We start from the raw sequence: 22,378 nt of genomic DNA on the forward strand, positions 1-22,378 counted from the left end.
CTAGTGGTGCCAGGCAGAGCTACGGGAAGGAGTAGCTCTGATCATGAATTCAAAATTATTCGTGCTGTTAAGCCTGAGAGATAAGAGGAGGGGTTAGGGAGGAGCTGGAGTGGTGGCTGCCTCACACATGAAAAACTCGTAAGTCCTCAGGGAAAGGTTGAAACAATTAAAAAATATATTTTTTCCACTTGGCAACTGACCAGTTGTCCAGTGAGATCCTCAGAGGCTGGTGTAGCTCCTTGGGTGCTCATCTGGCTCTGGACTGACCTCAGTGGGACTGTGATGGCTTCTGCCAGGAAAGGACCAAGGATTGTGAGCAAAAACAGGCCAACATGGTTACTGTGGGAGGGTGCAAGGCCATTTCCATGGGATTACTCCCCAAGAGGTGACTCCAAGAGGTCTGGCAGGATGGAGCTCTGTTCAGCCTGGCTGCAGCTTCCTGGGATTTGCTCAGTGTGTGCACGGGCACACCTGTCCTGTTCATCTCCTCACAAAAGGAGCTCACATGAGCTGTGTGGCTATTTAGAAAAAAAACAAAAAAGGGTAAAAAGAGGCTTCAAAAAAAAATAGGTGGACACATGAGCACAGCCCAGATTTAGAAGGGGGCTTGGAGAGGAGCGCAGAGTGGTCGGACTCCATACAAAGATAAGGGCAGGGTTGCAACACCAAGGACGTCAGGAGCTCTGCCCAAACCCGAATTATCCACGTCCTCTGCCCTGGTGTGGTAAGCAGCCCACCCTTGGCAGACCTAAGGCCGCCAGTGGCAGAGGCTCACGTTCCTGGGGCAGCAGAGGGGATGGGGCTGGGTTTTTTATCCTTGCCCAACATCAGCTGTCACAGCTTCCTGTGGTGGCAAAGTCCAAGGCTGCCCGACCGGGGGGTCAGCATCACCACCCGCAGTCATTGGCCACTCACAGCCTCCCCCAGCAGCCCAGCCTGTCCCTTTTGGTGCCACAGGGAGGGTGGGGGCTGTTTCCCTGCCAGCTGTGGTCAGCACCCAACCCTGAACACCTTGGCATTAGGTGATGGCCTAGAGCCCTGGTAATCTGGGAAACTCCAGCCTGAGTGCACAAACCTGCTCTTCCTCTAGCATAAGCACTATATCCCCAGAGTGAAGATTTTGGAGGGAGGTTTGGGATTTTTTTTGCCCCTGTACAGCCCCATCCTGTTCTCGTATAAATAGTTTAGGACACCTCAAAGATTGTCACCAATGGGTGTGACCCTTTAAGGCCCATAGCACCTTAAAACTGGAGTTGCCCAAGGTCTCAGGTCTGCCAACTCAGCTTTAAATATTAACTGCTTTCTTGAACATACTGTGATTATTTTTTTATTTACGTGATTTTCATTCTTGGTCTCCTGGGTGCATAAAACCTGTTTGCTCAGCAAGGACATCATTGGTATTTCCTTACATTAATTACAAGTGGTTTTGAGCCTGTTGCCGTTTGTCTGTGGTTTCCTTGCTTGGGATTGAACATAAAGGCTGGACTCTGTCCCTTACACCTGGCAGCCCCTGCAGCAAGCTCTGCCTTCACTTGCCTCTTCTCCAGCTGAAGCAAAATCACTGGTGTAACCTTATACAAGCATCTGGGGCTGCTGACTTCACCAGCCTGGGTTAAGCATGTGTGGTGGCAGGACAGGGACCTAATTCAGCCACGAGAGAGGGATACGGACAACGGCGCTTTGCTGTTACCTTTTATAATTTACAATGTCAGGCCTGGATTCACCATTTAATCCACTTAGGTAGCGCCCTGAGGATTTCTGTACTCTCACTTATGGAGCTGCAAGGTGTATTAGGCTGAAATTAATCTGCCAGCCACAGCTAACGCAGCCCCGACCTAGCTGGGAGTGCATTTAACAGTGTGAACAGTGCTAATGAAAAAAAGAAAAAAGGAAAAAAAACCCCAAAACAACAAAAACAACTCTGCCTATGCACACTGTGACCAATTTCCAACTGTGGGGAAAGGCATGTGCTGAGCGCTCCCTGGGATATTCTCCACCCTTGTACAGAACGAACCGAGCCAAGCAATTTCTAGGTCTCAAATCCCGCCTGCCCCTGACGTTCTCATCTTCCAGCTTCTCCTGGTCGCTGTTGAGGGTGAGCACGTGCTCGCAGAAGACGCTCAGCCCCTGCACAAGGTCTGAGGAGCAGAGCCGGTGGCAGGTAGGTGCTGCCTGCCGGGATTGCTGCCGGATTGTCCCGGAGCGGGCGGCAGCAGTGCCCCCCTCCTTGGGGAAGGGGGGTGCTGGGGAATGAAGCAATGCCCTGGATTCCTGTGAGGCGTGGCAAGGTGGGCAGTGGGCACGGGGACTGGCACCCAGGTGGCTGAGAAGGGGGTGCGGAGGGAGGTGTGAGCATCTGGGGGGGTTTAAGCAAGGCTTTCCCAGGTGCTCTGTCCCCAGGAACCTACGAGCGTCACGGGCACATGGTGCAGGCGAGCTGCATGGGGGAGGGAGCTTTTTTTTTTTGCCTTGGCATGTGCCTCCGCACGTTTTATTAATCTGCTTTCCCAAACTGCCCTTCTGTGCAGCCCAGGTGATCTCCTCTGCCGCTGAAATCCCTCTGGTCACCAGCCCGTGGCTACCCTTGACCCTGGCAGCATCTTCAAAGGGAGCATGGGCCTGCTGCGGGGTGTGCAATGTTTGCTCACGCACAGGGCCAGCAGCTACAGCCCCCCTGCCTTGGGGGGTTTCGTCAGCCTCCTGCAGCGCTCCGGGGGAGACCGGTCGGCCACTGCTGCTTGCACAAGGTCAGTCCCCCCAGTGCACTCATTCCCCCCTGGTGAGCTCCCTGTCCTCAGTCAGTGACTGCTGGGCCACTCTGAGCTGGGCAACTTCTGAATTAGGCGCTGGCTCAGGTGTCAGGTTTGTTTTTCCAGCCCTCGTGTTGCTAGTCGTGGGTAAAAGGGGCTGCATCTCCAACTCCCCCAGCTGTGAGCTCCTCCAGAGCCCAGGGCCCAGTGATGGTGGTGGGCACATTGTCGTGGGTCGAACCAGAGGCAGCTGTGCCCAGTGGTGGGCAGAGATGGAGGTGATGCAGCATCAGGCCACCCAGCCAACGTCTGGTCTCACTTGGATGCATTTCAGTTCTTTATGCAAGGCCTCACAGCCCAAAACACCTCCCTGGAGGGGTCTGGAAGTGGTGTAGCTGAATTTGAGAATGTCTCAGCAGTTGGCATGGGGAGAGGAGTGATACTGAAGATGTCTCTGCTCATTGCAGGGGGATGGACTAGATTACCTTTAGGTCCCCTCCAATCCAAACTATTCTGCTCATCCCTCACAGCTGTGCCATTGTGGGAAGCTGGGGCATTTTGGGTGCATCAGGCCTCCTGCTGGGATCCAACCATCACAACAAAATGGGCTGTCACAGCACAATTCCTGTCCCTGTGTGACATCTCTGTTTAAAGAGAAAAAAAAAGGCATTCCTTTCTATTTGAGAATTTTTTTTTTTAGTGCTGGTGAAAGACAAATGGGTACCTGGGCTTAGGAGTCTGGGTCTACAACCTGTTGGGCTTGAGATCCCAGGATCTGTGGGGAGGGGCCACCCATGGAGATGGCCCCAAGCTGCTGGGAAAGAGTCCCAGCACTCCAGGAACAAAGCCATCAGCCACCTGCCCCAGGGCCAGAGCCACAGGGATGTTTCATGTCCTACCTTTTTAACCCTTGAATTATCACCCCCCCCTCTGTTTTTCCTTCCTATGGTGTGACATTTCTGCATTTTAAGGCATTCCCAAATTTATGAGGCTGCACTTTCAGGAGGTCCCTGCAACCAGGCCTGTTTGCTAAGAGCAATTTGTTCGGGGCAGCTGGGGAGGACATGAGGATAGGGATAGAGTGGGACACGTGGACAAGGGATGGATCACAGCAGCCCCACCAATGCACAGTGGAGAGGGAAGACATGATCCTTTACTGCTTGGTTGCTGGCTGGAGTTGGAAAAGAGCAGGCATGTCTTATGCTACCTGGGAGGAACTCATCCTGGTCCCCAAACCTATCCCACAGAGCGCAGGGTCCTGGTCCTGAGGGTTTGCACAGCTGCCTTGGAGGCAGGAGGCTGCAAAGTCCAGCCTGCCTGGCCCTCCCAGCAGCTCACCAACCGCTTTCCAACCTTGGCACTTCTCTCAGGATATAAACCACGCCGGTGGGAAGTGCTGGGGCAGGAGAATAAAGGTGTTCCCGTGAATTAATAGGAGGAAGAAAGAAAAACATGTGCCAGTTGGGACTCGCCCCTGGAGCAGGACATTGTCTCTGGCTATGCCTGTGGAGCGGGGCCCTTTGAAGGCGGATTTAAATCCACTCGTGGGACGGGTCACCTGTTGGCATCGTGCCTTCCCCAGCTCCCCGAGGAGGTTTTTGTCAGCGGCAATGAGGGTCACTGGAGCACGCAGCTGGGCGAAGGCACAGCCTGAGCCGGCTTCCCCCAAAAAAACACACAGGCTGGAAGGGGAGGAGGGGAAGGAAGGCTGGCGGTAAACAAGCTGGGTGAGCCCTGCGAGGCGGCCCGGGAACGCTCCCCCCTTCCCTCCCCCGCCCCGTCGGCTTCCCGGGAGAGGGCGCTGAGCCCGCGGCTGCCGCTTCTCCGCTGGCTCGTAAACATGTTGTGCAGGGCGAGCGCAGGGGCTTGGGCATGAGCCAGCCACCCAAAGCCCGCCGGGGCCGGGGGCTGCGTCCTCCCACCCCAGCCACCACACCCTTGCCCACCCTGGGGGTCTCTCCCGGGCCGAGGTTTGCTGCTCGGCATGGATTTATTGGATGGAGAGGAGATGTTTACTTTGCAGGCTGCCTTTGCTCCCCGCTTCCCTTCGGGGTTGTTTGGAGCTGCCCAGCCCCGAGGTTTGGGCGGCAGGGGGTGACCCCACTCTGAAGGAGCTTCCACCTGTAGACACTCGGGCTTGTTTGCAGCCAGCTCTGGCGGACAAAGTTACAGGGAAATTAGCAGGTAGCAAACGTATTTCCAAGAATTTGGAAGCTATCAGAGCTCTCAGTGTCCCGATTAAAGAAACACTCTGCAAACCTAGGGAAGAGGGCTGGACGCTGCTTTACGTTTCCCGTGGCTTGACAGCTCCCCATTATGGGAGCTATTTTGGGCCTCGGCAGCAGCTCCTATCTACTTCCTTTTGCTTCAGCTGAGCTGTTACATTTGGGTGACCACAGCTGAACTTGGGCAGAACGTCAGATCCTGAGCTCATTTCGGTGGGTAGAACACTGCGTTTGTTTATGTATTAAAAAAATTTCTCTATGCACAGGGTGCAGGAACTGAGGTGCTGAGAGGAGGCAGTTTCTGGGGTGCTGAGGGGAGGCAGTGGCTGTTGCAATGGTTGGTGGCTCTGTCTTGCCCAAGCAATTCCAGGAGGAGAAAAGCACCTTATTTTCACCTCTGTTCTGGACAGCCTCGGGGGATTACCACACACTGGTGGCTGCTGCGAGGTGGTGGTGAGGAATGAGCCGGGTTGTCCCCGGAGGGCAGGGTGGGGATCTGGCTCTCGAGATGGGCAATAAATCAAGGCTCCATTTTAGCCAGCACTTCTACCTCCTCCCCTCTGAGGATCCGGCTCTCCCTGGCCATTTTCCCTCTGGATTGTGGATGTACTGTGCCTGTGTCTGCGGCAGGGTGGCTGTTGATGGTCAGGAGGCTCCAGCTTCTCGAGGAATAGCAATTTGGTGCCATGTCCCCGAGGCTGGCATGGGGCAGCCCAGGAGCCTGTCGCCCCGGGGCAGGCGTGTGGGTGGCGTGTGCTCGGCCTGGGACCTGCGTGTGCGCGCAGTGGGTGCACACGGGTGGCAGCTCCGTCTGCTCGTGCTGGCGTTGCTCTCCTGCCCCTTGGATCCGGGCAGGGAGGTGCAGAGGGCTGGACAGGAGATGGGACAACAAGCGAGCTGTCGGGGTGGAAAAATACTGGGCAGTGCCTGCAGTTTGCTGGGTGCTAAGTGGGTGCTCCTGTGGTGGGCCTGGGGGACTTCTCCTCCCTCGAGTGACAGCGACCGGTCCTTGTGCTTTGGAGTGAGGGTCTGCAAATCCAGGTGCTGGAATCTGTTACCTGCTCCAGGAGGAAAAGCGGGGCATTGAGGCTGTTTTCCCTCTCCCAGACGTGGTCACCGAGCCAGAGCCTGTGCCCAGGGCTCGGTGGGGCTCCGGTCCCTCCTTCTCTCCCCCCGTTTACCCAGGGCGGCCGGTTTCCATCCCGGCGAGTTATGCCAAGGCAGCCGCTAATGTAAACCCTGCGGAAACCCTGGCTCCGCTCCCGCCTGCCCAGGGACCAGGGGTTGTTTTTCTGGACGGCTAAAAGGACTTAAACCACCCCCACGCCCCCCCTCCCCCTGCGTTCTGCCCCCTCTTCCCTCTGCTTTGCGCACCCACCCACCGCCTCCACGGGGTGCGGGGCGACGCGGGGGTGCTCCCCCCTCTTCCCCGGGGGAGGCCGGGCCGCGGTGCCGCCGGAGGAGGAGGAGGAGGAGGATGGAGGCGGGGTGGTGTCCCGGTCCCCCCTCCTGTGTCCCCCCCGTCCCGCCCTGCTGCCCAATCCGTGCGGCGGGGCCGGCGCTGCTCCGCCATAAAGGGGCGGCGGGCGCGGCCCCGGGAGCCGAGCGTGGGAGCCCCGCGCCCGCCCGCACCGCCGCCGAGCCCAGGTACCGGCCCGGGGGAGGGAGGGAGCGAGGGAGCGAGGGAGGGGGTCCCGCCGGCCGCCACCCGCCGCAGCCCCCCGGGGACACGGGGGCAGGGGGGGCAGCCCCGGGGCTCCCCAGCGGCCAGACGTTCCAAGGGATAATGCCTCCTTTGGGGGAAGGGGGGGGGTGGGTGAGGTGGTGGGAGGAGGAAGTGGCAGCTCGAGTTTTCTGTTGAAAACATTCGCTTTGCAGTTTTTTGGTTTGGTGGTTTTTTTTTTTCCTTTCCCCGTCCACGAGGCTCTTCAGCTGATCGCTGAAGAAACGTGGGGACATCCCTCCGTGCCAGGAGACGCGCGCGTGGGTGATGCTTCTGGCAGGGGAATGGGGCGGTGGGAGCTCCCGCGGGGAGCGGGTCGGCTGGGGAGGGCTCAGTCCGAGCCCCCCTTCAGGGGAACAGGATGTTGGAGCGACTTCCCAAGTCACTCCACATTTCCAAAGTCACTCAGCATTTCCAAGCTCCTGAAAACACGCGTGGAGCCCGACTGCTGTGGGTCTGACACGAGTGGGCTGGCTGGCAGGCTCCAGGATGTGCCGAGCTGTGGGGATGCTGCAGCTCCCACCAACTGAGACCAGAGCCCCTCAGGCCTCCCCATCACTGCCTGGGGTGCTCAGGGCTTGCTTGTACTGCCTGTTGCTTTTTCTCCTGCCCTGGGACCAGGTTTGGATAACCTCAGCTAGGCTGAGAAGGTAGCTGGGGTGTCCCGGCCCTCCTCGATGAAGCAGGTTTAGTAAGAAAGCCTCAGCTAAGCTTTCCTTGTGTTAGCATTGCTCAGGAGCAGTGATGAGTGTGGAGGTGAAAAGTTCACTCAGGGCTGAGGAGCACTTTGGAAGTCTGTTGCACAGTGGATGAGACCTAGTTTATTGGCAGGAGCTTGGGTATTAATGGGACTCTTTGAAGGGATCGCTGCTCCTGGAGCAGGGCTTTCCTGGCTGCCGGCATCTGCCTGAGCTGCTGTGTGTTCTCCCTGAGGAATGACATGCAACCGCTGGCGATGGCAGCCAGCCCTGTGGCCGAGCTGTCTCGTGCTCCTCCCCGGCTGAGGGGGGTGAAAAATGTGGGAGCGCAGGAAGGGCTCACAGTTAGGGTCGGTTTTGATTCCTCCCTGCAGGAACCCCCTCGTCAGGACTGCAGCCATGGCCACCTCGGCGAGCTCCCACCTGAGCAAAGCCATCAAGCACATGTACATGAAGCTGCCGCAGGGGGAGAAGGTCCAAGCCATGTACATCTGGATCGACGGGACAGGGGAGCACCTCCGCTGCAAAACCCGCACGCTGGACCACGAGCCCAAGAGCCTCGAAGGTGAGAGGGCAGGTGCAGGACCCGCAGCCCCTCGCCAGGTGGAGAAAGGGTGCCATTTCTCTCTTTCTGTGGCAGAAGGATAGTTTTTAGGGAAGGCATTCCTCCTCACCCCCTTCTGGTTACCTCTTTGCCCAGATACCCCAGGGGAACGTTCCCAGCTCTCCAGATGCGGAGTTTCAGTTAGATGCCTGGGGGCTGGGAGCCTGTCCTTGGTGCTGTGGATGGGGCTTTTGGCAAGGGCTGGGGGCTGTTGGCAGGGGCTTGGTGGCCCATTGACTCCCGAGTACTCGTTTTGGCCGGAAGTAGTTTGGCAGAAGAAAGTGGAGGGGAAAGAATGGAGCTATCCGGTGTAATTAAGAGCTTGTGTCCCTCAGAACAAACAGTCCCAGCTTACACAATAATAGCATTAGGATTTTCCCCAGGTTGCCATGGTGCTGGCTGGAGACAGTTATGAAATGAAAATACTGTGTGTGACTGAGCAGAATTATCTTTTTTCTTTTTCTATTTTTTTTTTCCCCTCTCCTTTACCCTTTTCCCTGTAAGGGAGTGGTTGGCACAACTCCTTTGAAATCATTGTGTTTCCCATCCTCCTGCTTTTCCCCTGGGACATGGAGGAGATAATATTGCCCGGGTGGAGTTCACTGCTTCTCCCGCTGTGCTTTGACCTGGAGGGCAGTGAACAGCCCAGAGGGGTGGGCGAGGGGCCACGCTGGCCATACTCCCCCCATGAGATTCCACCCATATGTGATTTGTTTTCCCACCTTCTTCAGGCCATGTAACATGGATAAGGGTATTCCATGGCTCCCCTCATTCCCATAGCTTGAAGATGTCTCATGCTCTACCATCCCCCAGCTTGCCCAGCTGAGGAGACTGGGTGCTCTGCTCATCCCTTTGGTTGTTGTGACATGGGAAATGTCCTCAGTGCTGCTCAGTTCACTCGGTCTTGGCCAGCAGCCCAGCAACTTGTTATTTCCCAGGGTGGCTGAGGAGTTGTACTCTTCTGTTTTTGCTTATTTTGTTGTTTGTTTTTTTTTTTTTTTGCTTCCTCCATTTGGAACAGAATCAGCTGAGCTGGGATTAAACCCATTGTAGGCCTGTTCTCTATAAGCATCTTCACCTCTGTCTTACTGGAAGGCGGCAGGGAGCTCATCTTCTGGTGTCCAGGGACCCTGGGTCAGTGTGGCTTGTTCCTCTCTCCACTCCAGATCTGCCTGAGTGGAATTTCGATGGCTCCAGCACCTACCAGTCTGAAGGCTCCAACAGCGACATGTACCTGCGACCTGCTGCCATGTTTCGGGACCCGTTTCGCAAGGATCCCAATAAACTAGTTCTCTGTGAGGTCTTCAAATACAACCGCCAGTGTGCAGGTGAATGGACGTTCTCCCTTCTCCTGGTGGAGGTGGTATTTCTGGGGAGGGGAAAGGAAGACCTGTCCAAATGCTGTCCGTGCCCTTATCATCACCCATGACACAAAAATAATCTGTGCCCTGACGGTAAAGGGCAAACAAAGTGCTGGTAGTGGGATTCTTCACTACTTCTGCTGGGACTCAAACTGTAAATGAAGTGGGAATGGGGAATGGAGGTGGAGGTGCTACTAAGCCTTGTGTCGCTTTTCCGTTCTAGACTCAAATCTCCGACACACCTGCAGGAAGATTATGGACATGGTGTCCAACCAGCACCCCTGGTTCGGCATGGAGCAGGAGTACACTCTCCTTGGGACAGACGGACATCCATTTGGTTGGCCTTCCAACGGCTTCCCTGGGCCCCAAGGTAACCTTTCGGGAGTCTGCGCTGGACCAGATCAGGAGCGTTTGAGCTGTAATCCCTGTGACACAGCTTCAGCTGAAGGATTGGAGGTGTTTCTAGAACCAGTGGTGGACAATAGCAAGTGGCATGTTGGCAAAAACTAACCATGAGGTTAAGATCACTACAGAAAGGCTGAGGTGGGGATTGGCCACATCCAAATTTGCTGCTTGGTTTGTTAGCCTGCAGGGGACTTAAACCTGTGGGGGACTTGCTCTCCGTCAGCGTTCTACTCTGCTAGTTCTTCCATGAAAAACAGATTTTGGGGCTTTTCCACACACCCCAAGCCTTTGGAGAGTTCTTTGCTCGGTTTTCACTGAGTTTAAGCGATTTCCTTGTGGAAGCTGATGTTCACCCGTGCTGTTGCAGGTCCGTACTACTGCGGTGTAGGGGCAGACAAAGCCTATGGCAGAGACATTGTGGAGGCCCACTACCGAGCGTGCCTTTATGCTGGCGTGAAAATTGGAGGAACCAACGCAGAAGTGATGCCAGCCCAGGTAAATCGTTTCAGATGCCTCACGGAACGAGATAGTAGTACGGAAAAATCCCAGGCAGTGGGAAACTGTGGCTGCCTGCACTGAGTTGTGTAGTTGTGTCACAGATCAGGGAGTGGGAGGTGCCTCATGGTGAGGTAGTCGCACCACTGAGCCTGTGACTCCTCCTCCTTGCAGTGGGAGTTCCAGGTGGGACCATGCGAAGGGATTGAGATGGGGGATCACCTCTGGATCGCACGCTTCATCCTGCACCGGGTGTGTGAAGACTTCGGTGTCATCGTGTCCTTCGATCCCAAACCCATCCCCGGGAACTGGAACGGTGCTGGCTGTCACACCAACTTCAGCACCAAGAGCATGAGGGAAGAAGGAGGTCTCAAGTAAGTGTTCTGAGATGGGCCAGCGGCATCTGTGTACTGGGCAGCAAGATTTTGCAAAACTTTTGCTGACACAGGAGATGTTGCTCCGGTGTTGGATGTTAATGCTTAAGCTTTTCTTCCAGATGATTTTTTTTTTTTTTTTTTTGCTTGGTTGGTTTTTGTGTTTTGGGTTGTTTTTTTAATACATATTTTTTATAACACCACACTCTCATCTTGATGCTGGGTGGGCAGTTCAGCCAGCAGTACAGCTCCGTCGGTGCTGACAAGCACAAGTGGCCAGGATGCAACTGTTCCTAAAAGCCTGTCTGGCTCTTCATCTGCCAATGCTGGAAACAAAGAAACTCGGCCTTTTTTTAATTATTACCTTTTAATAACTTATTTTTTTTATAACTGTAAGAGAAAGACCATTTGCTTCTGTCTAGGCAAGGCTGTAGAAACAGATGCCATGTTTTCTTAAAGATGAAGATCTTGGAAATGCAAACCCTGAGTTCTTGTATGGGATTGGTGTGCTGAGTGCAGTCAGAGGCCCTATGGCACTGGGTTGCAGTGGAGCTCTGTGGAGGGATTCCTCCTGGCAGCCCTGTTTTCTTGCCTTAATTTCGGTGATGCCCAGAGATAATGAGCCAACTCATGCCTCTGTGAGCTTCACAAATAGAAACTTCAGTACTGAGAAATCCCCCCTATGAGAGCAGGTTCCCCAGTGGCAGCGTGTCTGGGAGGTTTGGCTGTGAGTTGAACTGGTGGTGGCTCACAGACAGCACTCCCAAGGGATCCTGTGGGATTTGGCCACGAGGATCCTTTTCCAAGAGGCAGCCTGGGTCGGCAGTAGGAGTGGAGAGAAGCCCTGTGTTGGGATGATCAGCAAAGGGGGTTGTGGGGCATAAAGCATCATCATGAAGTGACTTGGGGACAGCAGTGAATCTCGTGTCGCTTCGACACAACAGCCCGGAGTGGCTCAGCTCGTCCTGTCCCTCAGACACTCACTGCACATTCCCCTCTCCCTCCCTCCCTCCCTCCACAGGCACATCGAAGAGGCCATCGAGAAGCTGAGCAAGCGCCACCAGTACCACATCCGTGCCTATGACCCCAAGGGGGGGCTGGACAATGCCAGGCGCCTGACGGGTTTCCACGAGACATCCAACATCAACGAGTTCTCCGCTGGCGTGGCCAACCGCGGCGCCAGCATCCGCATCCCCAGGAAAGTGGGCCACGACAAGATGGGCTACTTCGAGGACCGCCGGCCCTCGGCCAACTGCGATCCCTACGCTGTGACAGAGGCCCTCATCCGCACGTGTCTCCTCAACGAAACCGGGGACGAGCCTTTTGAGTACAAGAACTAAGCAGACTGCGCCCACAGACACCGCCTTCCCCCCCCGCTCTTTCTGCACCCCTAAACTTCCCTTCTAGATGTAATCCCAAGGGTACAAGATAACATGTTCTGTGTTTCAGTAACTCTTGTTGTCTTGAGGTGGGGGAGGAGGGCAAATTTAGTTTTATCGATGTCTGTTTGTCGTTGACTCCTCAGAAGGCGAGAGGAGGAGGAGAGGATGTTAGAGAACTTTTAACCACTGTTTTATTTTTTTGTCTAATTCATGTGTACATCTGATGGGATCCAGTGGCTTCCAGGGACAGACTGCACACGCAGAAAGCCAGTAGGAAGAGTGGAGAGCTTAAAACTACAGCTGACTTCACCGAGAGTCAGATGTGGGGTGTCAGCCCCGCTGCTGGCTCTCTGCAGACTAATGGTTCTCTAAGGTCGGTGCCCTTCTGCAGAGAAGGGAAGATGGGAGCTGTGATGGAGCCCCATGTGCTCCTGCCTGTATGGGGAGATGATGAGGAGGTCATCATCCTCTGGCCACTTAGAGGTTTCTGGGAATCTTCTGGCATTGAGCTCAGCGTAGGAGCGTTGAGGAGAACTCCTGGTTCTGTCACTGGAAGTCAACTGATCTCTGGCTCATAACACAGAGTGAAGTAGTACTTTTCTATTTAAATATAAAAACAGCAAAAAAAAATTATATATGAAAGTGTTTTTTTCTTAAAAGAGATGACGTTCCAATGCCTCATCCAGCTGGAGCAGGCGGAGCTCTTGCCGGATGCTGTCGGAGAGCCTCCAGGTGGGACTGAGGGTGAGCTTGGAGGGCTTGGTGGAGGAGACTTGGATGAGATTTGTTCCAGTGTGGAGTGGAGCTTGCAGGAGGCGGCTCCCGGAGCCAGTTGCCTGCAGAAGCATCACTGTAACTCGAATGGCCACAATGCACTAACGAGTGTGTGGCTCAACAGGAGGAAGGTGTCCTGAACTAGGAGTTGACCGGTCAACTTCCCCGCCTTCCGGACAGAGCCGTGGGTGTGTTACCTTTCCAGCAGGGCTAGCATGTCACTAAAGCAGGGCTTTTGATAAAGGAAAAAAAAAAAAAAAAAAAAAGAAGTTTTAGATATTTTTTTTTTTTTCATAATGTTCTTAGTTTCTCAAACTGACTGGTTTTACAGAGACCGTTGATGCCACTGTTGTGTCCTGGCTCTCGGGTTGCCTGCCATCCAGCCGTGATGGGGGCTGGGAGAAAGGAGAGGCCACTTGTCCCTCCCAGTCAGCCCTGGCACCCCCAGCTCATTCTGGGGGGGTTTAAACGTTCCGGGATTTTACACTTGGGTATATTAGATGGTGCCAGTTATATTCCGTTGCATTTGGACTTCTTCCGGATAGTTCTGTTTTTTTAATAATAAAAAAAGAAAAAAAAGAACAAAACCTTAACTCCGACTTCTGCAGCTTCTTTTTCTGTGTGTGTTGCCTTTGCCATTTGAAGGGAGTTTGACTCTCATAGTGTATGGATGGGGCTTTTCATTGTTGGGGTGTTTTTTGGGGAGACATCTGTGCTCTCAAGAAAATGGGGGTTTGTCAGTGGTGATTGGTTCTCCAGCGAGTGATGGTCCAGATGTGACTTGGGCAGGGTTCCTTTGGGAAGGGAAAAGACCTGGGTTTCTGAGTGTCCATGGAGAGAGTTATGGGGTCACTACAGGTGTTTGTGCATCTCCCCAGCCTCCTCCCATACAAGTTCTACAGGATATAGAAATCCTACAGAAAATAAAGTTCCAGCAAACTTCATTTTTAAAAGGGGCTTTGTGGAAGAAGACCCTTTCCCACTCTCCCTATTGAGAAAATGCTGTTCATCCACCTTTGGCATAAAACCAGTCATTTAGAAAAGTAACCAAGGTATTAGAAATGTGTCACTTTGCTTCTGTGGTCTTTTATTTAGCTTGTGATGCTATTCCCCAGCTCCCTGGGAGGTACTTCCCCACAAGGGTGGATGCTTTAACCATTCCCATCTTTAAATGTGGATTAACCACACTAGAGCATCCTGCTGGGCTGATGAGGCCATTCCTGCTATTGTGTTTTTGTGGACCAACTGTTCTTTTGCATGGGGAGCATTCAAGGCAGCACCTTCCTCACCACAGTCCCAAAATGACCCTATCCCTGTGCCTGTGTGGGGTGGAGTGTGACCAGAACAGAAGCAAAGTGAACACCATGTCCTTTCCTCCCATCATGACATAGCCACGAGGATTTTGGATCTGGGGTGCTGCAGCCAAAAGAAACCCATGGGATAAATCATGAGCACAGAAGTGTTGAGGTTTTGTGCTGATTTGGGCAAAGGGGCCAGGCAGCTACTGTTCTTCCTACCTTCCAAGAAAATGTTACAGAGGAAAAGCTGAATTAAGGAAAATTTTGTAAAGGCATTTGTGCAGAAGGAGGGACAAGACATGGTAATGCCTTTTTTTTTTTCTTTTTTTTTTTTTTTTGTAATTCCTATACTTCCAAACACTGTGAATCCTTGAGGCTGGATCCCTGTCCCTCCAGAGACCCTGGGGAATGAAAAAATTGGGAAAAGGGGGCATGGCTCAGTTTTGGCCATTAAGCATCACCAAGGCAGTTGCTGTTGGGCAGCCAGGTTTTGTCATGGAATCGTGGAAAGGTTGGGAGAGACCTTAAAGATCATCTCATTCCAACCCCCCTGCTATGGGCAGGGACACCTTCCACTACACCAGGTTGCTTGGGTTAAAGTCCTTGGGATAACCAGCACCTCTCTGTGCCTCACGGAGCCCCATAGATGCAGAGCACCATTTGTGTGTCCCTGCAGAAGATGCCATCTCCAGGCTGTCCATCAGGGTGATAAGGGGAGCAGGCATCAGTCCTTTGCTTCTCCAGCTGCCCTGAACGTAAATTTAGGTCAGGAGCTTGATGCTTAATGGTTCCTCTTGTTCTCAGCTGAGAAAGCATTTATCCACTCACTGCACAATTACCCGACTGAAAATAAGGTCGAAACAGCATTGTGCTGCAAAGTGGCTTTTCAGATGATTATTAAAAAAATACATGAAAAAACCCATTATAATGAATTAGAAGGCAAAAAAAATCCCCCATTCCCTCTAGACATTGTTTTCTGACTTTTTGCCCATAGCCTTCTTTCTGAATCTGCTTTGTGGTTACCTAAACACCATTTCCCAACTCTACAGGGTAGGGAGGCCTCCTCTTAAGGCCATGGGGCTCTTACAAATTGAGGCTGAAACCCTCAGAAGCTGAATTTACAGCTTATGTATTCATAGAAAACATTTTGACTTTTGATCTTAGCCTCTCAGGAGGAAGTGAATCCCTTTTCTCTGTACTCACACATCCTTAAAATGTGAATAATGATATAGTAAGGATCAGTCCCAAAGGGTTTGCTGGGCACATTGAAGCATCAGGAACTGCTCCAAATGAAGCAGACAAAAATAGCACCAGCTTTTTGAAGTGCCTGTTGGTTGTGCTCCCTTTTAATCAAACACCAGCCTGGGAGACAAGGCTGCTCCAAAACGATTAATATATCTGCTCATATGCCAGGCTTTTCCCCATAACTGAGTTTTAAGGCAACCAAAATGAGATTAGCCACAGCTCCCTTCAAATACACCCTGGAGCAAACAAGCTAATCAAGATCACACTTGAAGCATCTTTTAGTGCTGGGCTGTGCCAGCCCAGTTACTGCAAGGACACCAGGGGGTTTCTCTTCCTGCAAAGTCTGGTGCATGAGGTGTGGCTGCTTGGATTTCCCCTACCCCTTCACACTTACAGAGTGCCCTGATGCTGCTCCAGTATCCACATACCACTTCTTATTTTGTGTGGTTTTTTTAGTGCTATTTGATCTTCCTAGATTACCCTTTTACAGTAGATCAGCCTTCATATGCTTACACAGCCTCTGGCTGAACACACCTCTCCCTGAACACGGCTTTTGGAGGAGAAATCAGCCAGCCTGAGGTGGGTAAGGATTTGCTGAGCTGTTTTTTGGATGCCCTTACCTGGGGCGGAAGGGGAAGAAGAGAGGCACTTCTTGTTGCTAGGTGAAATTGCTTTTATTTCTCCAAGTCTGTGTTTCTGCAGTGTTGATATTGGCCCGTGTGACTGTCCTGCACCTCCTTCTGCCTGTGGAGGATGGGAAGGGATGGTCCCAGGAAGGGAGCCAGGCACAAACTGCTGAGAGGATGATTTGCAGAACTGCAAGAGCCTCTGTTTGGGCCAGAAGCTCATGTTATCAGGGCAGCCCCGCTTTGCTCTCTTGAAATGCCTCCTGGAGGTCCAGCAGCTGCAAGTCCCGGCCGAGATCTGTGCTCGCTGTTCATCAGCCAATAAAAGCCCTAGGAAAAGTGGCTGAAGGTCCTTTTCCCCCTCTGAAGGAGGCCAGGGCATGCTCTGGAAGGGTGCTGGAGCCCAGCTCACTGGGAACAGGTCGAGTGTGACCACTTGGTAGTTTCTTATGTGACCCAGATGAGAAAGGTGGTGGAGCTGGAAGGGGAACCCTGCCATCACAGGCATCAGTAATTCAGCTTCAACTGAGCCAGGATTTCATCCTACTTGTTCAGTTACTGATTAAACTGAGGACAGCTGCTTAGGAAACAAGTGGGAGCTCTTGAAAGGAAAGATCTCCTTAGGTCTGCCTGGCTTTCCCAGCCAGCTGGATGCAGGGTTGGACCTGGGCTGGCTCGCGAGTGGGTCCTCCACCCACAAGTGGTTCCTCAGGCTCTTCATCTGGGACTGACAACCTATTTGCAATGCCTGGTTTCACCATGCTGTCTCCTGTGGCTTTTAAATTGAACTCTGACTCTTTGCTTGCTGATAAAGGGGCCAGCCCGTCTGTAGGATCTGCTTCCCCTGAGGCCAGGTAAATTATGTGAGATATCAGCCATTGAGCAGTGACTCATCTGGATACCTAAAGCTGACACTTGTGAATTGCCTGGTTCATGAATGGTGACCTTAGTTAGCTCCTTGTGACTCTGCTCTGAGCCAATGCTGGGTGTTTGGGGACTGTCCCCCTCTCTTGTGCAATGGTTTGGGGACTGTCCCCCTCTCTTGTGCAATGACTTCTGATGGGAACATGCAGAGAAGGGCTCTGGGTAGGCCCAACACTGCTGCTCTCTGCACTAAGCATCTCCAGTGGGAGATTATGTGGATCTGAGCATCTCCCAGCTACCTCTGGAGGTGTCTGGCCTGTGTTTGGAAGGAATGAGATTTGGGGCTGGGTGCTTCTTGTGGCTTAGCCCCCCCAAACCTGCAGTGGCCTTGCACGCAGAGCACGCATGGGTTGATCTCAATGGGAACCTGCTTGGCTGGGGAGGAACCTGGGGTCAGAGGGGAAAACTGGGGGAAAAATCCCTATTCTCTGACTCCAGAATGAACACTAGGGCTGCAGTTCTTCACAGTCTTGTGGGAGGACTGGGCCCTTTGCCTCTCCTGAGCCCTCTCCCTCACTGCTCCCTTCCTCCCTTCCCTGGTGAGATGGTGCAAGGTTGGGGGAGCGGTGCAGGGGGCAGCTAGGCTTTACCTCAGCCAAAAAATGTCTTTCCTTTCCTTTATTTCCTCTCCATCCTGGCCTGCCCACAGGCTGGCACGGCCGGGCTATTCTGCTTTCATAAGCTGCATTATGTAAGCCGCGTCTTGAGGGAGGATGCGGTGCCAACTTGGACTCCGCAGCGGGAAGGAGCCACATTCCTCAGCACTGGGTTTAATCCCTGCCTCCAGCCACAGTTGGTTTGCTAAGAGGAATCTGAGGGCTGTGCCGAGGTTTCTAATCCCTTGCTCCAGGTGGAGCCAGCTTGTTTCTGTGGGAGCCCTGCTCTCCTTTGTCAACAGGTTGTGCCCATGACTCCTCTCAGCAAACCCTTTCCTTGGCTGTGAGGAGTGTTGGCCCAGGCATGCACACCACACCTTGGACCTTCCTCTCCTCCCCTTGTTTGTTGCACTCTCCATGCTCCATGGCTTAGTTTGCACTTTCTCAGAAAGGCTGGTGAGGAAGTGGAAACTTCTTCAACTCTAGCCCCAGAAAACAATGGCAAAGGTGGTTTGCCAAGCTGGCATGGAAACCATAGGCCACAGAGCCTGGGTAAGACCACACTGATGCCAACATCTCCTCCACCTGTCCCACCACTGACTGCCCTCCCAGGGTGTCCCATCTGTAGGATGCGATTGTTGTCCCACCAAGGATCTGGGAAAGCCCTGGAGATCCTGCACCCAGGGGTCCTGTGGCACCAGCCTGGCTGGGTGGAGGGTGCAGGACAGCAATGGGTGCTTGGCAGGATGTTTGTTGGCTCCCCAGCAGCCTGATCCCATCCCCTGAGCTCAGGATTGATGATCTTCAGGACCCCATTTGGCTGGGCATGGGCCATGCGGGGTCAGAAGGGAAAGTCCTCATCCTCCACACGGGTTTTAGATGAAGCTGACAGCAGCAGTGCCTTGTTTTCATTTCCTGTGGGTGGACAAGGCACTAGACTCCACAGTTTTTGCTGGCAGCTTCCCCCAGTGCCAAACATGTTGTTATTTGAGAATTATTAATCAGATTCAGGGTTAGGCTGTTATGCCTAATCACAGAGCTGGGTGGCTCAGGCCCATCCATATGGCTCGTGAAGGTGCTGAGCAGCTGGATGGATTGCCCAGCTGCTTCTGTCCCGAGCCAGGCCTTGGCCAAAATGCCAAAAATACTGGGCAAGCAAGGGAATAGGAGCCTCCTCCCCTGCTGAGCTGAACCTGTAGGACTCTGGAAATCATGATGGCCATTTGGTAAAATGCTGGGACCAACATTAGCTTCAATCACAAAACCCAATCTATCTGATGCCTCTCTGTGTTTAGGGGGCCCCTGAGCAAGTCCTCAAGTCAGAGGTGAGAATAGCTGTGGCCAGGGCTATGTTGTCCAACTGCCATGCCCATTTAGGAAGCTACCTGGGAACAGCTGGGCTTAGAGATGGGCTTAGTCTGTCTCTGAAACTTGGAGGCCAGGCCTTCAGCTGGCTGAACCACCGAAAACTATGCGCTTGCTCTGAAACACAAGATATTTTCAGCCTATTTTCCACCCAGACATATAACACATGCTGGGTGATTAACTGGCTCTCTTTTTTCCACCTCTCCTTGTGGCTGGCTCTCCTGGCAAGTTCTCCATCCGCTTTTCTAAATGCTTTCACTGTAAAATGGATGCCTTCCCTCCTGGCAAACAACCATGCCAGTGATCAGCGGGTGATGTTGCCACTGTGGGCTGTGGACCTGTGAGGAAGCATTTCATTAAGAGAAGAGATTGCTCTGGAGTGAAAGCTTTTTATCTGTCATCTCTCTAGGATGAAGAAAACTGCTCATGAAGGCTGGCTGGGGAAGGAGGTGGTCTCTAGAGTCTTGGCAGGGCTGTCCCCTGCAATATTTTGGGGCTGTGCACAGAGCTAGGGCTGTGCCCCGTGTACCAGGAGACAGGGACGCTCCATGGATGGTGGGACCAAATCCTAAAGATCTGTGGTGTGCTAGCAGTCTGTGCCAGGGAAACATCCTGGTCAGAGCGAAGTGTTTCCTCTGGGGCATTTGGTCTCTGTTTTCATGGGGAGGGAGAAGAGTTGGTAACCAAAGTGTGAGTTGCAGAGCTCATGTGTGGCAAACCCTACTCACACCTCTCTGTGCATGGTAGGGTATGGCTTAAAAATATCCAGGACTCCAGAGAAGGTGTCTGCCTGGCTTATACAGGCAACAGAGAGTAGCGGGGGTTAAATACAGCCTGAATGGTGCTACTGCAACACCTCTTTGTTTACAGGGGGTCAGGCTTTGGCATGGCAGGAGCAGAAGAGCTCTGAGTCAGCTGTGAGCCAGAGAGGTGGCTGCAGAGCACCCAGGAATGAATTGGCCATTCAATTTGAGCCTGCAAACGGGTAGGCATGGTTCCTCTTGAAACAAAAGCCAGCCCTTCTGCATGTTGTGTCTTGCTGTTGAGCTTGGGCTGGAGAAGGTCATGGAGCCCATAAAATGGGAGCTTCTGCTGGAATATCTGGTCTTGGCAAACCAGAAATCTCCATGCAAAGGTTGGGGTGGGGAGATGGTGGTGATGCCACATGGGTTCTGCAGGTCAGCGGGACATCTTGGGTGGGAGCTAGTGACAGCTTTGCCCAAAGAGCTCTCTGACAACCAGCAGCTCCCTCTGCTCGTCTCCCCCTCCCATCGAGCCAGTGGAAACTGCTCCCATGAAATCTAAAAAGCAAGCACTGCAATACTTGTCTTTTTGTTGTGAATAATGTCAGGCCTTTTTTCTGCGAGCGCTATTGAAGCAGCAGCTGTATTTCACCCAGCTGGCAGAGCTCGGGGAGGAGATCAAGTGTTCTCAGCAAAGCTGGGCCAGATCTATGGCTGGGGGAAATTGGTGTAATTCTGGTTGATCTCATTACTGAGCTGCTTTACACCAGCTCTGTACTGGGCTCCCAGACTGAGGCCTTGGGTGGTTTTGGGTGGAGGAGAAGCGCTCTTTGGAGAGGTGAAATAGTCATGTGCTCCTACTGGTGTCTGTGGGACCAGGAGGGTGAGGAGCTTGGCTGCTGCTGGACAGGATTTTGGCTGTGTGGAGAGGTCTCCGAGCACTTGCTGTTGCATAGTCCTCTTTTGAAGCATGAAGAAAAAAAAAAAAAGGATCCTTTCCTGTGTCTGGGGCACCTGGAGCTGTGTGTGTGTGTTGCCACACTCTGCCTGTGCATGCTGCAAGAGCAGAGCACCAGCCCTGCCAAGACATCCAGCACTTCTGGGAAGCATCCACAGCAGTGTGTGCTTGTCCCGCTGTGCCTCCCTCTGCCAGGTACCACGGGGCAGGCGCCAGCCCTTCCTCTGGGCTCGGGAACAGCTTGTTTGGAACACGGTGGCACGGAAAGTAAAGAAGGCAGGGGCAGATGTGCCTGTGGGCACTGCTGGCCCACCTCCCTGGCACTGCAGGGAGTTGTTCCTCTGGCACTGCTGCCTGCAGGCACCTGTCCCCGTGCTGCTGGAACCCCGGGATGAGCAGGACCCCCATGCACCAGAGTGCCCCATGTTCTCAGCCAGACCCCTGTTCTTTGAACAGAAGGGCTTGGGCAGCAAAGCTGCATCAATTAAAACAGTGTCTCCTCTGGATCCTCAGCTCAACCCTCCTGTCTGTCTGCTCTGTTTTCCCACTAATGGGTAGCTCAGCATGAGAGTGGGATGAGAAGGGTGTGGGGGACTGGAGAAGTCTGGGGGGAGCTTGAGGGAAAAGTTTGTTTGTTTTGATTTTTTCTTTGGGCCATTTGTTATATTCTGGTCATGAGGAAACATGTGATTTCTCTCCATAAGAAAACCCTGATTTTTTTTTTTTTGATTTTTTTTTTTACTTATTTTGTTGGGTTTTGTGGTTTCCATGTCCCTCCCCCACAACCTCCCCACCCCGAAATCTGGTTCTTAGACCTGAGGGGACCTTTGCCATCAGAGATTTCCCCCTGCTTTGCACCTCCCTCCACCCCTCACTGAATAAACAAATGCCTCTGTCCTGGCTGTGCTGTTCCCAGTACCTGTGCTATCTGGTTCCAGCTTGCCAAATCTGCAGGGATTGAGGTGGCTCCTCTGGAGCAACATGGATGTGCCCTCAACATGTGGATGTGCTCAGCACAAGTGGAAACAGCAAGTGGAAACAGCAGTGACAGGAGCAGTGGGGGTGAGAGGAAGGCACAGAATAAATCATGCCCATGGGTGGCTTTTGCTGCCTGACTTGGTTTCTTTCTCCCAGGACCTGCCCAGGGTTTATTGTCTTTCAGGTTTCTGCACCATCTCTAGGTTGGGTGGGTATGCTGGGCTCGTGGCTCACTTGCATGGGTCTGCTTATCCAGTGCTGTTGACATCTGCTGATCTCAGACTGCTTTCCAACCATGAAACCCTATGTGGCAAGAGAGAACTGAAGGAGGGGAAGATACCTCATAAATTTTTACTCCACCCTCCATCCTTCCCAACTTTTTCCCCCTTGCAGAGGTTGGGAGGAATATAATTTTGCTTGCCCTAGGGGTAAATGAGGTGCCATTTAATTGTCTATCACCATGTTGGAGTGGGGGCTAAAGGATGTTGTGTTTGGCTGTGGACACATGGCACTTGAGGCAGTATGGTGCTTCCTGCATTGCAGCCAAGCCCATGTGGAGGCTGCAGCTCTGATTGGAGTGGGATTTGGGCAAGGTGCATTCCTCCTTGCTGCCTGGATATGGGATGCTTACACAGGCTGCAGATCCCTGCAGGAGTGGCTGGGCACAGGGAATTTCCCAGAAGAGGAGGAGGAGGACCAGGAACCACTGAGTAACAAGGTCAGGCAAAGAGTGAGCTCACTTCTGCAGTCTGTCCTCAGCAGGAGGAATGAAATTATTAACCTGGGGGGAAGGTTGGGGAAGCACAACACGTGGGAGAAATCTCTTGCCCACCATTGGGGTTGTTTTTTGGCAT

At 53.1% G+C, this 22,378-nt stretch overlaps 2 protein-coding genes across 5 annotated transcripts in view; one reads left to right on the forward strand and one right to left on the reverse strand.

The window, feature by feature from the left end:
- Positions 1-13,384, forward strand: part of GLUL (glutamate-ammonia ligase) — a 17,710-nt gene extending 4,326 nt beyond the window's left edge. The window contains exons 4-11 of one of the 4 annotated variants that reach the window (XM_051806689.1): positions 2,074-2,161; positions 2,529-2,747; positions 7,771-7,961; positions 9,167-9,328; positions 9,585-9,731; positions 10,134-10,261; positions 10,436-10,635; positions 11,657-13,384. In XM_051806689.1, coding sequence (XP_051662649.1) covers positions 2,614-2,747; positions 7,771-7,961; positions 9,167-9,328; positions 9,585-9,731; positions 10,134-10,261; positions 10,436-10,635; positions 11,657-11,975 — 1,281 coding nt within the window. In that variant the 5' untranslated portion in view covers positions 2,074-2,161; positions 2,529-2,613 and the 3' untranslated portion in view covers positions 11,976-13,384. Of the gene's footprint in view, positions 1-2,073; positions 2,162-2,199; positions 2,289-2,528; positions 2,748-5,080; positions 5,189-6,522; positions 6,623-7,770; positions 7,962-9,166; positions 9,329-9,584; positions 9,732-10,133; positions 10,262-10,435; positions 10,636-11,656 lie in introns of those variants that run through there. The other 3 variants (XM_051806699.1, XM_051806707.1, XM_051806680.1) reach the window with 3 other exon arrangements.
- The window catches only part of CACNA1E (calcium voltage-gated channel subunit alpha1 E), a 360,562-nt gene that overhangs the window by 87,154 nt on the left and 251,030 nt on the right, over positions 1-22,378 (reverse strand). The gene's annotated exons all lie outside the window — the stretch shown is intronic.

Source organism: Manacus candei, unplaced genomic scaffold, assembly GCF_025592945.1.
Source record: "Manacus candei isolate 608988 ecotype Guabito, Panama unplaced genomic scaffold, ASM2559294v1 h1tg000005l, whole genome shotgun sequence".
Taxonomy (NCBI): Eukaryota; Metazoa; Chordata; class Aves; order Passeriformes; family Pipridae; genus Manacus; species Manacus candei.